Source organism: Stenella coeruleoalba (assembly GCF_951394435.1).
Source record: "Stenella coeruleoalba genome assembly, chromosome: 4".
Lineage (NCBI taxonomy): Eukaryota > Metazoa > Chordata > Mammalia > Artiodactyla > Delphinidae > Stenella > Stenella coeruleoalba.
Genome location: NC_137149.1, coordinates 83,155,445 through 83,170,762, shown reverse-complemented (window position 1 = coordinate 83,170,762; position 15,318 = coordinate 83,155,445). Strand labels below are relative to the sequence as shown.

General features: G+C 32.2%; 1 protein-coding gene across 10 annotated transcripts in view; it reads left to right on the top strand.

Annotated features, from left to right (window-relative positions):
* EPHA5 (EPH receptor A5) overlaps window positions 1-15,318 on the top strand; it is a gene marked incomplete at its 3' end in the record, with an annotated part of 325,147 nt that overhangs the window by 201,215 nt on the left and 108,614 nt on the right. For all 10 annotated transcript variants that reach the window (XM_079919474.1, XM_079919472.1, XM_079919473.1 and 7 more), the window contains one exon: window positions 13,646-13,770. In XM_079919474.1, coding sequence (XP_079775600.1) covers window positions 13,646-13,770 — 125 coding nt within the window. The remainder of the gene's footprint in view (window positions 1-13,645; window positions 13,771-15,318) is intronic.

The window sequence follows — 15,318 nt, the reverse complement described above, 5'->3', positions numbered from 1 at the left end:
CCTCCTATAGATAAAGGTGGAATTAAGCAATTCTCATGTTAAACACTTTAGTTCTCAACAAACATAATGTGAACTTATATACAGTTATTTCATCATTAACTGTTGCTATCTTTGTCCATTGAGAATATTATAATGTCCACCGTCAAGTAAGGAAAAGCTTTGAATTCAATTTTAACATTATAATAAATTTTTAGGACCCCCAAAATTGAAAAAAAAATCATTTAAAATTTACAGAAGAGGTAATTTGTATTAATTCAGGCATTTAATTGGACTGAGGCTCAAGATACATGACCATGTGTCAAGGCTTCTCTGCTCAATTCAAGATGGACTTTTTTCCCCCAGTGCTTCATTTCTATGCTTATAGAATATTTTGTGTCAGAAGGAATAATATAAAGTCTGCTCCAGCACCCTAATTTTACACATAAAAAGGCTCCATGATTTGCCCCTAATGCTAAAAGGATAGTGGCAGAGCCAGAACAGAAGCTCTCCTTGCTCCCAGATCTGAGATTTCCAGTAATCACGAGAACTTTTCAGAGAACAAGGAGTGCAACAACCCACATCTAGAAAAATTCTTTGTTTATAAACCTTTAATTTCTTGAGAGTAATTCTAAAATCTGTCAATCTAATTAGATACCTTAGAGATCTTAGAGAATGCTAAGAGATCTCTTCTTACTGCCCTGTGAGTCAGCATCAAGGTCTGTAATATTTTGATTTCTTAATTTCTCCTACACTTTAAAAAATCATCTTTTGAAGATGAAAGAGCCCCAATAAATGTTATGACTGTTTGTTATGCCTTTAAGCATACTTCTTCATCTGAGTGCTGCAAATATTATCCTTGGCCCATATCAGTGTGGTCTAATCAATGCAACTGCTTCCATTCTGGGCCGAGAAACCTGTAACAGGGGATACAAATCATGTACTGACCTCAAACACCTATTACACAAATCTTAAATTCTAAAATTCTCAGTGATAGTAAGTTGGGTTTTCATGTGTGCTAATAAAACATTCATGAACTTGCCCAGGGTATATATTTAGTTTATGACTAAGTGTTAGTCAGAATTTGTATAGTATAAGTGATTTGCTCTTCCTTTTATGTTGTTATTATATGTAATATAGACTGTTAATGGTAAATTTCTTTACCTACATATACCACAATTTGTACACAGGAGGGCAATGGAGAAAATATAGGAATCTATATTTTGTGTGTTGTCTCATTTATAGGCTTTATTTTAATCACTGTATCTTTACAAAGCGTTGTGTCTGCTTGGAGCATTTTCCGGAACAAGCTGGAGAAGTCACATAAATTCTTTCCGAAGAGCATGCTCTGGCTTGAGTACTTTGTGGTCAGATAAAAAATAGTCAACATTTTGGTTTCAAAGTTGCAATTTGTTAGTGAGAGGAGTTGCAACATTATGTGAGGCAACAATCTTGTGATTGTGAGATATATATGTGTGTGTATATGTATGTACATATGTATATGTATACATATGCACATATATGTATGTATACATACATATATATATACACGCACACATATATATCTCACAATTTCTTTATCCACTTATTTATTGATGACTACTTATGTTGTGTCCATATCTTAGCTACTGTAAATAATACTGCAGTGAACATTGGGGTGCATATATCTTTATGAATTAGTGTTTTTGTTCTCTGTGCTATATAGTAGGCACCCACCAGCCATCTACTTCATACATAGTAGTGTACATACACCAATTCCAATCTCCCAGTTCATCCCAACCCACCCACCTTGGTGTCCATACATTTGTTCTCTACGTCTGTGTCTCTGTTTCTGCTTTGCAAATAGGTTCATCTATACCATTTTTCTAAATTCCACGTATATGCATTAATATATATTTGTTTTTCTCTTTCTGACTTAACATGTGTTTAAATTTTTTTTTAACTTACATATATTTAAAATACATATTTAAAAATGGTAGGTCAAATTGTTATAAAGCCATTGCTTTAGGTAATACAACTCAGAGTAGATACAATTATACATCACAAAATGCATACAGTATATATGACAGTAGAGTTGCCTAATCTTTTATGAGATTATTGTTTTATTTTGTTTTCTGTCATCAGCTTTGGAAGATACTAAAAAGTTGAACAAAAATTAAGAGGTTAGGCCATATCAAGGAAAAATTAGGTAACCTGAGTAACCTTTAACATAATTTGATGTCCAATTAAGTACAAAGTGCAACATCTCTCTTATTGAGGGATTCTTTTATTATTCTATGGTGTAATGCTTAAGAATACAAACTCTGAAGCAAGACTGGTTAGGTCTACCAATTCCTGGTGGGTTGACTGAACAAATTACTTAACTTTTCAGTGCTTCAGAAGAGGATGGTAATAGTGTGGACTTCCTAGGGATGTTAGAAATATTTAATGAGTTAATGTGTATAAAGTACTTAGACTACAAAGTATTGGGCATGTAATGTTTACTGTAAATGCAATGTATTATCAGGTAATTACAATAACTCCTTTATCCATCTATTCATCCATGAATGTACTTGCTCCTTTTTTTTTTTTTAGCCAAAATTTGTTAAACATTTGTCAAAGTAAAATGTAGACTTAATCCCTTCTGAGTAATAACTGAAATTTTGCAAAATGCATCATCTTGGGAATTTTACAGCTAGAATTATGTACTTTTATTTTTCTTTTCTGGAAAATATGAGCACAAACTACTGCTCCAATAAAACAAAACATACGAACCTCATGCTATTTGAACTTCTAATGACAAATATATAGTGCTGTATTTTGTTGGCTTTAGAAATTTCTCTGTGTGGCCACTCTCAAAAGAAAATGGCCTCACATGCAAATTCAATATTAGCTGAGATTTCCCACCACTTGGGAAATATGTGGTTGGATTCACTAAAATTGGTCTCATGGTAAGAGCTGAAGAATATCTGATAACATTACTAACTTGGAACAGAATATCTTGATTTGGCTTTTTTCTGGACTTTAAAATGTTGACTACCTATAATCATTAACCTTGTCTTTTCTTCTGGCCTCTCTTGTTGCTGCTAGGAATTATACCATTTCAAGATATTGTAATTACGATGTTTATGAGGTCAGCTGATAAACACTGCTCACGTCTCCTTGGTTGTTTGATAGCCATAAAATTTAATTTCTTGTTTCTACCAGCATAACTTCAGATTTTAAAAGAATCCTGTCAGATGGCCTCAGAGAAAATATATTTAGGGAAAGAAGATGTGATGGCCTTGAACTTAAATGGTATAACAGAAATTTAATATGATTCCTTAAACAGTCAATAGATAAATGATAACTTATTATCATGATCTTTGTTGAATTAAATAATCCCTATTGTTTATATAGCTATATAAGATTAAGACCAATAGGAAGTGATAAAGGAAAAAAATAGGTTCTTTATATTTATGATGTGTTTATTTTGCTTTTTAAAATGCTAGATCAGTTTATATTATGAAAATCTTGAAGTAATTAAGAATTGAATTAAAGTTACCAGTTAATGGTTTTGTTATTGTTTATGGTTTATTCTGTGGTAAACAAGACTTTACATAATATGGATTTATAAGAAGAGATTAATTTTTCTCTTATGAAAAAACATGAGTTATGAGTGTGTTTATTGACCTAATTACTATTTATCCACTTTATAAGACTAATTGTCATATCCTATAATTGAGGTTTAGCATTGATTAAAGTTGGTAAAATTGATTAAAATTAAATATGGTATTATATTCCCTTGGATATAATGTATATGAAGAATACTGTGTTGATTAAAGTTTTCCAACTGTGCCATGTTACTTGCTAAATATAACCCCACTTTATTTTAAAAGGATATTGTAAAAACTATTTAAATTCTGTTTATCATAAAATGAATATTGTGGTTAAGATTAAATTGTCATTGATAGTAAGGCCATTTTGTGTAATAAAAATTCTATTATAGGGTAATAAGAAGTAATAAATGAAAAACAAATTCTATGATAGTTTATTTGGTGTGGGATTAATTCATAAAAAGGCATGTGTCATTTTACACATTGTTACATTTAATATTTGTTTTGTAATTTGCATGATTGTATCGGAAAAACATTGACTATAAATGCCAGTGGTATAGTTCTCTCTTTTTATTATCGCCATTTTCTTTTCTAATTAGCATCATTGTGCACATGTCTTCAAAACGGTATTTGATGCATATGGTTAATACTATTAAGTCTGATCACATCAAAATTACTTCTTTGCAATTAAGTTGTTTTATTTCCTACTGAAAACAATTTATTTTCAGTATCTTATGATTTTCAAGTTTTTGATAAAAAACAAACTATACCTAATGGGACATTTCAGTTCATAGGTTCTTTTTATTAAAAAGGATGTCATCTCTCTATAATTACTGATATTTAAAGCCAGTTTTTTTGGAATGGTCTTTTGATCATATATCAAAAGATCCAGTGCAGGCTTTTAAGATGGAGGGATTGTAGGTTTTGTCTAAATGAGCAGATTGAATTTTTATTTGAGAAAGAAACCTCTAAAATGCCTTTTTTCTTTAGAAGAGACCATGGATACCAGGTGTGATGAGAATGCACTGTAGTTATTTCTCTTAGTCTGGTGGTATCAAATGACAACATAGTAATAAATATATATTAAGTATAGAATAAGTGTATACATCTATCATTTATATGCTACATATAGTATGAAATATAAAATATACAATATAATACTCAATGAACATGTACATATTTAAAAATATCTGTCCCACTTTTCCATTTTGACAATTTCAGATATGTTTATTATTTAATTCAGCAACTGCATTTCTCATTTACATTAGGAAATCTAATTGCTTATTACGTTCAAATGATATATATGTACTCAAAAGCAAGTAAGCAGAGTAGTCAGTATATGTAGTTTCATTAAACCAGCTATACAAAAGATGCACATTATTCTCTTGCTATTTATGTATATATGTATATGTATATATAGAGTGTTATATATACAGATATAGACATATGTATATATATAAATATACACATTTTATATACACATATATAAAAATATAATGAAATAAGGATGTATCTACATTTCATTAAACTACATAAACCCACACACATACACACATATTCATGTACACAGAGGTAAAATTCTGTCCAAACTTTGGCTTAATTATAAGGCAATTGCTGACAAATTACTCTCCATAGATCATATTTTTAATAGTAATAATAATAGTAACATTAGCTAAAACTGAGATTTGGGGGGGAATCTCTAAATATGTTTATGATTTCCCCCACCTAATTATAAAAACAGAAATGGCGGGCTTCCCTGGTGGCGCAGTGGTTGAGAGTCCGCCTGCCGATGCAGGGGACACGGGTTCGTGGCCCGGTCCAGGAGGATCCCACATGCCGCGGGGCGGCTGGGCCCTTGAACCATGGCCGCTGAGCCTGCGCGTCCGGAGCCTGTGCTCCGCAACGGGAGAGGCCCGCGTACCGCAAAAAAACAAAAAAAAACAACAAAAAAACAGAAATGGCACAAAGTGACCAACGATGGGGAAATTACTGTCCAACAGATGGTACAAATGCAAGATCAGGATCAAACAAAATTTTAAATAACTTCAGTTTAAAAAAAAAAAACACAAATTTTTAAAAGTCTTCCAGGATGAATTGAGCCCGACAGACAACTCTTTTATATATAGACATTCTTAACCATTCCTTTGGTAATTGCTGCCATGTCAGTTCGGTCCATTTCAGTCAGCATTTTGCACTTGGAAGGAAACCATACAATTAAGGAATTGTCCCTGCCCTCACTAAGCGCACTACCATATAAATAAAATCATTTTTTGCTTTTTACCTTGGGGTAGAAATTTTTCAAAAGATGGTCTAAAATTATATAAAGAAATAGAAGTGTTATGATAATGTAAAAATCAGATAATGTAAAATATTTAGATGATTCTACCTTTTTAAAAAATGTGGAAGTTTTGCTAATAGTGAGACTAAAAGATGTTTTGTTTTAGAAAGAAAATAAGTGAAAATTCACATATAGGGAAAATTCAAGTAAGCACAGTATTCCAAATGCTTGTTCATAATGTGAGGATAGATGATGATATAGTGTCAGTTTGCATCAGACACCGAGGCAACATAATTTTGGTCACACTTCTTTCTATTTTATTTTATCTTCCTGCCATTTCTCATGAATGATTTAAACATTTACCATTTATTTTCCTTAAAATTGATTTTAAGTTAAGAGTCTATTATAGCTTGATATACATTTACAACTTTCATTTATATTGTATCATCAGAGTATGGTACAATACAAAGACAAAAATATCAAGTCTGTAACAAGAGATTGTAGTCATTAATTTTTATAATATTTATTTCAGTCTACCTAAGCAGCAAACAAGTAATTATCCATATAGAATTTTTATTAAAGCCACTAAATTTCAATTATAACTAACCTATAAAAATAGATTCAAATTTTTCCCAAAAATAAAACTTTCAATATTATTTTATTACACTTTTCTAACTAATTCACATTTTGATAAATAGTCTTGGGGGGGCATTGGGCACATATGCTTTTCACTTCAAACCCATACATGCACATACACTTTAGTGTCTTTATTGGTGTATAATTGGTATACAATAAACTGCACATAAAGTGTACAATTTGATAAGTTTTAGCATATCTACATACCTGTGAAACATCACTACAAATAAGACAGCAATCATATCCATTTCTCTCAGCAAGTTTACTCATGTCCCTTATTAATCCAACTAAAAAGAATACATACGGTATGACTTCATTTTAAAACTCTAGAAAATCTATTGTAATAGAATGTGGATAAGTATTCACCTCTTATCAAAATTTGTGTGTGCCTAGGATCATCCAGAAACTGTTCTAAAAACTAAGCAGACAATAGTGAAAAAGGCACAAGAGTTTTCTAATTTTATGGAGATTATAGTCTGGTTGGACTAAAACAGATTGCTTGAATGAACAAACAAATCAGTTTACAAAAAAAGTACTAATGGGTCAGGAAAATATAAAAAGAAACAATTCCCAAATGAAGAAAGGCAAATATGGTATCAGACATCAAGATAAAAAGGCAGTTAGAGTGAGCCAAAGGTTTAAGAAGTCAACAGTTCACAAAACAACACTGATCCAGTTTCTTGCCTCAGGTTTCCAGGTTTGTATAATTTTGTTAAAAGAACTGATCCTAGTATGGTTGCCTTCAATATTTCCCAAAATTACTGAAAAAATAATTCAGCTAGAGTGTTTATTAAAAACACAGAATCGTTGGCCCATTCTGACCTCCTGAGTCAGAATTTCCTGGAGTGAAGCCTAATAATCTGTATTTTTAAAAAACACTGTCCCAGACCCATCTGGGTAACAAGAAACACCTAAATATGATGAACTGCGTGGCAGAGATGAGTGGGAGCTTCCAGCTGGCAGATATTGACAATCCACTTGGCCAGATTTTGACCTATGGAATTAAATATAAGATACATGTATTTTTAAAGCTTGTGTATAAATAAACTAATACATTACTCATGTGGAGGGACCTTTGGAGGAAAGTAAAAGAAGTGCCATCTGAGAAAGTTTTAACACATTTGTGGATTGTCACAGACTGAAAAGATTTCAATATTACCTTATTTATCTTTCTCAGTGCTTTAAGATTCAAATTTTATGTGGCTAGGTCAAATATTGATACATAGAGATGTATTATTTGTTTTTTTTAAATGTAAGTAACCAATACTTGAGTCTATCTATAGTTTATTTTTGTCTACACAAATAGCATTGTGTACAGGGACTAATGAATGGTATTTTCTTATTCCATGTAACACAATTAAGTTTCATGTTTTCATCATGATAACTTTCTTTTGAATAATGAGACACACATCAATCTATATTAAGTGAATTATTAGTCATTTAATTAGCAATTAAAAATTCAACACTTTTAGGTCTTTAAAAAAATCTGCGATGATGAAGGAAGTTTACCTATAACTATTTATTTATGTAGAGTTGTGAAATCCACTGGATGTTGAAAATTAAATATCTTATCTGTATAGGTACTTTGCCTTTTGATCTCACCCCCCCAACATTTAGAACAGTGTCAAGTTTAGAGAATAGGCTACATATAATTTTGATTGATGAAAGGTTGAAAGGATTAAGGAGTTAGAATCTGTTATTGAAGTCTTCTTAAACAATTGTCTAATATTTTAAAACTATTAATACAAACAGTACTTAATTGGTACCTACCCTATACCTGTACTGTAATACAGAATCAGACTGCAGTCTTATAAAAAGTTTGTATCATTGTTCCTATTTTAAAGATAGAATTTACATTCATAGTGGTTAAGTAACTTAAACAGAATCACTCAGCTAGGAGATGGCTGGTTGCCAAAGGATTTGAAGCCAATTCTGCTTGACTTCAAAGCTGTCTGTGTCATGGCATCCCTTCCCATCTAAGGACACTGTGCCCTAAACTAGCTTCTATATTTGAAAAGTTAGGATGATATGCTGTTTTACATAACAGCAGACTTTTGTATGTCATTGCTTGTGCCATTGAGATGTTAGAGATTTCTACATTATATAATTATCAATAAGTCAAACAGACACAGATTGGCAATTTTTAACCACTAGATATATATACTGGAATTAAACAATTAAGCAAATGGATGGCAGATGGTGGGAGCCACTGTTGAAGTAGGAGGTTACAGATAGGGTGAAGAAGATAGAATAATCTGTGTGATAACTGATTAGAGTTGGTGACATCAGTTTACACTTATGTTTAGCTTAACATATATATATATATATATATATATATATATATATATACACACACACACATATAGTTATATTTAGAAATGTTTACAGATATACACAGGTTAACATACACCCATTTATTTCCTGGCTTTGCCAGCTGAGAGGGCCAAGAAGCAAAACCCCAGTAGCAAGGAGCACACTTATCCAGACCTTGGAATTCTCCAATAAAAGAAACCAGTGTTCCTAGGAGAAATTACTTATTCTATGATTGAGGACAGTAAATAAACAAGATAGACCTAGCGCATCTGGTCTTGCAGTACCAGGGAGAAAGAAAGTGATGTAGAAAACAGACAGAAAAACCCGGGATGATAGGGGTATGTCAAAGAGACATAGGAGCTAACTGAAAGAGTAATCAATGGCCAAACCTTTAACAATATGAGTAAAAAATAAAGTATTAGATTATAAGCTAAAGTATAAAAAACCCATGTGTCCGTACTCCACATGAATATAAATAAATGATTAAACAAACAAATAAGTAAATAGGTTGAAGAGACAATATTTTGGGCAGATACTGAGTGTGATCCTGGGGTATAAAAAGGATAATAAGTAAAAATAAGGAAATCTGAATAAAAATGAACTTTAATTAATAATAATGTACCAATATTGGTTCATTAATTGTGATAAATATACTGTACTGTTGTAGGAAACATCTTACAACATCTTTTTAAAAAATTTTTATCGGAGTATAGTTGATTTACAATGTTGTGTTAGTTTCTGTGGTACAACTAAGTGAGTCAGTTATACATATATCCACTTTTTTGTAAAGATGTTTCTAATAGAGGACATTAGGTGTGGGATACAGGGAATCTCTCTGTACTACTTTAATAATCTTTCTATAAATATAAAAACATTCTCAATTTAAGTTTTTTAAGTTCAATTAGACAAATTAGCCCATAATGGGAAATGTTACTAAGGGATAAATATCTTGCTTTATTATAGTGGTATTCAAAGTTCACCTCCAATATAGAAGCTACAATACAGAAACAATTTGGGATGTTTCCACATAAGATGAAACTTAGAAGCTATGTAAATTATTTTCTATTCACAACTCGATTCCTAGTATTTTTGTTCTTCTTACACTAGGATGGTAATAGTTTTATGATGTAACATCATCCAGTGCAATTTTACAAGAAGCAATGCTCTGTGTCATAATTCTCATTTTGTTCCAGGCTTACTTAATAAATGGTTGAGTAGATAAAGAATGAGCAGACGGTATTAGTGAGGGAGATGAATGAAATAAATTAAACATGCCCTGCAATTGACAAATCTGGTTACAGTTATTTTAATGTACATATTATCTGTAAAATACTTTGCAGTAGGGTAAGAGTGCTTACATTTACAATTTGCACATCATCATTGTGTCTCCAGGAGCTGTCAGTGTCCCCACTTTGATCAGCTTTACACAAATGATGCAGAGATGGTCCCGTCACAGAGCAAATTATTCTTGAATTACTCTGAGCTGAGAAGTAGTTTCCTCTTCTCCCTCCATTCTGAACCATGATTTAAAGGGTATTATTTAGCCTCTGAGACAACAAAGTTGGAAAACAATGCTGTTTATTAAATCAAACAGTCTTTGAAAGCCATACAGTTTATGTTTAACTTTGATGGATGTAAGTAAATAACAAAGAATTCCGCTTTAGGCTGGTTATGTCTGTGCTGATGTTTATTTGATAGCTTCATGTTGAAATGGTTGATTATTTTATTAAAGAATTGATTGCTTTAAAATAAAGCATAAATCTCCAAATAATAAGATCCCAGTATATGCAAGTAAGATGAGAAAAACTCGGTTTTGAATGATACATGATGATGTATGTATTTCCCATTCATTCATTCATGCATGATTCCATTCAATAAAAATGTATGAAATATCTATATGCCAAGTAATTTTCTGGTGCCGGGAATATAGCAGTGAACTAAACCAAATTAATCCCTGTCTTCATGGAGCATACATGTTAAATGCAATTATGAATAGAAAGTTGGCAGCACTATCAATTTATTAAGTGAAAACTGATAGCTACCTACAAGAAATACATCAATCAAAATGAGAATGTTTGCAATGTAGTAAAATGAGTGAAGAACTTTAAAGACAGTCTTTGTCTGGATCTTTACTAAAGTATAATGCAAAAAATATGTAGTGGTAATGGGAAAGTGAGTATAGTTTATAATTTAAGATAATTCATAAAGGTATTCACTACTGAACAAAGTACATTAAAAAAAATTCTACTGTCTTCCTTAATTCTCTGTTCCTGTTTCTGTCAGTAAATTTGCTATTTTCCTACAAACACTATGATGAGCTAGGGGGCTTATAGCTTCCTCTTTCTTGTTTCCATGTCTTCTGAATGCTTTGTCCACAATACCAAATATGGCATGACTTTTCCCTCATGAGGGAATCAATAGGGACTTTGAACTTATGCCAAAATGTGACTGTGAGAACCACCAGTCCAGTGAAGTTTCTGTGGAAGTAAATACACTGCAATTTCAAAACTTCTTTTAGACAATTTTAGCTTTGTATGCACACTATGTGTTCTGTAGTAGTCCAGAAAATTTGTGGAGCTGGACATGTTTAAGAAAAGCAGATAAGGCTGAAATTATGCATCCTCTGAATCTGAATACCACAAAAAGTGCTATGATTAAAAGAATAAAAGTACATTTTATAGTACCAAAGTCATCATCACCCTATTATGAGTACATAAAACACTAGAAAACACTAGTTAACAAATTTTGCTCTTACAGAGTATATCTGTCTCTATTTTAATTTTATTGAAAGACACTTCACACGTTTCATAGATGAGTTTGTTGACATAATACATAATAAAAAATAAAGGTTTTCTCTATATTTGATTTTTTACCACCAGTCATTTATTCCATACATATTTATGGAATCCTTCTCTGTTCGGGTGCTGTTCTAGATCTAGGGATTCAGCTGTGAATGAAATAAACGATATTCCTGCTTTCATAAAAATTACATTTTACTTGAGAGGACTGAAAAAAGCAAATATAGAATTAAGATATGAATATCAGATGGTGGAAGTTCAAGAACTAGGGAGAAAAATAAAACACTGAAGAAACAGAGGGCATGGTGAGGTGAGGGGGGCTGAGGTCGAGAACAGACAAGAAAGGTCTCAGTGAGAAACCCGGAGCAGGGAGAAAGCCCTGGAGAAGTCAGGGTGAGAAGCACCTCTGAATAATAGGATGTAAATACAAAGATCCTTAGGCAGTAGTGTGTCAGAAGTGCCTAAAGACAGCCAGCCTGGGTAGAGCTGCTGAAGAAGGGTAGCAGGAGATGATGAGGTCAGAGATGTAGAGAGCCATACAGTAGTGATGCTTGTATGCATTTGCACATTTGGCTTTCACTCTGCAGTGAAACAGAGAGACACAGAGGAGTGACAGGATCTCACTTCTGTTTTTAAATGATGAGCCTCTTCCCCACACCCTTGTCACACCAGTATGGGGCTCACCAAACAGTTCTAAACTTTGTTCTTGCAGTCTGTTGCTCAAAGTGGTGCCTCTGATTTGATTACATTTTTGGAGGTGTAGAAAAAATAACTAAACATGACGAATTAGAGTGTATTACTTTGTCTGAACACTGCTGGAAATTAAAATAGTTAGAAATACTATACATATATATGTATATAACATATCTTTAAATTTTAATCTCACCAGATGTCTAATACTGTTCACATAGGGCTAAGCCTGTGGTTATACACTATTCACTATGGCTGACCTCTTTTCCATCTTATTATATGTATACATTATATAAATATATATGTATATATAATGTATATATGTTATAAAATATGTATTTTATATATAAAATATGTATATTATATATTATTTCTCTATCTCTTTATACATACACACACACACACATATATATATGTGTGTGTGTGTATATATATATATAAAATATATATATATATATATATATATATATATATATACCATCCAGTAGTCCATGATGGTTTTTTTCCTTGGTTGTCTATAAAAGCTGAAAACTACAAAAATAAAGGTTATCTACATCAAGAAAAGTATTTGTCAATACCTCTTTATGGTGTCAAACCGAGAGTCTATACAAGTCTTAACAAATTGATAAAAAATGGATGTTGAAATAAATATTCATATGTGTGTGACTTCAAATTCAAAATATTCAGATATACCTAAAATAGCATATCTTTTTTCTATTTTCATCAGTGTCATTTAATAGACACTGGCAAATAGCAATGAACACCATAAACGATTGTGATTTCTATTGAAATATTTGGGGAAATGGAAATGAAGGAAAATGTCTCTTTTATTTGCTATTGTTTTCAATATATTAACACATTTAATAGCATATTTTTAAGAAAAACTCCACTATATTTAATGTATGAATTTCAGTGGTTATAGGACCCATATGATTTCAAAAATAAGAAATTATAAGAGTTTTAATGCTGTAAAAATGTGGTAATATAGATAATTATGTATTATTAGTGTAATGGGATATATTATACAGAGTCCACAAATTTTAGGAATATAGAATATACATAAGGTCATCAAGAACATCTTTATTTTATCAAAAGTAAGATAGTTTATGTATCTAAACTTTATAGAGAAAATGTAGACTTAAGATTCTATGTGACTACAATTTTATTACAGAAAATTCTCAGGATATTAGTTGATTTATATTTTTTTAAAACACTTCAAAATCTGTAAAAATTGTATATAAAGTATAATTGTTTCCAAGTAAAATGAAAATTTAATTATTTGGGATTTTTATTATTCTACATGTCAAGAATGCCCAATATACATTATAGACAGGTGTAATTTCAAGGCTCTGTTAATCATGCTACTCTTTATTTTGCAGCTCCCTCTCCAGTCACCAATGTGAAAAAGGGGAAAATTGCAAAAAACAGCATCTCTTTGTCTTGGCAAGAGCCAGATCGCCCCAATGGAATCATCCTGGAGTATGAAATCAAATATTTTGAAAAGGTGGGACTAAGAATAAAGAATATCTTTTCTTCTTCTTTTTTTTTTTAATTTTAGAAACTGCAGTTATCCAATTTATAGAAAAGCGTGTTGGTATTTTATGTGTAAATCAATGACAATTGACTTGCAGTCATGATTATGAAAGCTGGAAGTGTACAGGGAGCACTTTATTTGTGTTCTGCTGCTGCCAAATAATTTACACCGCCAGGATACTGCCGTAGAGTCTAACATTAGCTTAACTAGGGTTCACAGCATTAAAAGATGAAATCATAGGACATTTTCAAAGTGTCCCAAACACTGGAGTTGTTAACCTTCAGTAGTAACTGCAGTGTACCACAAGGAAAAACACATTCTTATGGCCAGTAACCCTGCATAATACCTATACTATTAAGGAAGTATAGGCAGATAAGGTGTATATGTACCTTATAATTTTAAAATATAACAAAAATCTAACACTGTAGCATAAAATTTATTTTAAAAATTTGAGGGCATAAAATTGGAAGTGTATGCTTCACATTCCCTATAGTTTCTTGATTTCCTCTTCTTCACTGAGTTGGCTCCTAGGTCCACTCTCACATGTTTTGGCATAATAGTTGTTGAAATCTAAAGGCAATAATCATCCCTCTTCCTCTTTGCTGAATCCACAACTGAATGAGCTATTGATAAAGGAATAAACAGGTGGAAACTAAAGATGAACTTATAATTTCTAAAGCTGGACTGGAATATTTGGCTTAGATATGTAGCCACCTTGTTGCTTCCATGTTGGAAGCGACAACTCCCACCCTGTTTTACTGTGATTTTTTGTACAGACTAGATCTGAATGGCATACACTACTTAGAACAACCTGAGTTCTAATAGACCAGATAAAGATAGATGAGTGCCCAAACTAGTCTCTAAGAGGTGGATAGGAGACCCTGGCCCAGACGTATGTGTCCTATGGAGGTAGGAGTATAAAAGATTGCTGACATAATGCAGAGAAGCAGATCCCAAAAGAGAAGGGAAGGAAGGGCTCAGCCACACTTACCCAGTTGCTTCTCCCAAACTCCCAGAGACATTGCTCCTTCTCTCTTAGGGAAGAATGAAAAGGGTGGAAGTTCAAAACTTACTCTGCAATACCTAAGAAATTGTCCAAGGTAGAACATTGGAAACGAGAGGGGAAATGAATGGTCCCACTTATACTAATGCAAAAGTATCATGAGAAATACGGATATCCTGTTAATGAAAGTTACTTAAAAATTCAACATTCCATTTATATGCATAGATGAAAGATTATAGATAAAACATTGAAATACATTGAAGTAATTCATAGCATTTGTTAAAAAACTTTCTTGCAACTGATTTTTTTTTAAATAAATTTTATTTATTTATTTATTTGGCTGCATTGGTTCTTCGTTGCTGCACACAGGCTTTCTGTAGTTGCTGCAAGCAGGGGCTACTCTTTGTTGTGGTGTACAAGCTTCTCTTTGTGGCTTTTCTTGTTGTGGAGCATGGGCTCTAGGCACGTGGGCTTCAGTAGTTGTGGCACATGGGCTCTAGAGTGCAGGCTCAGTA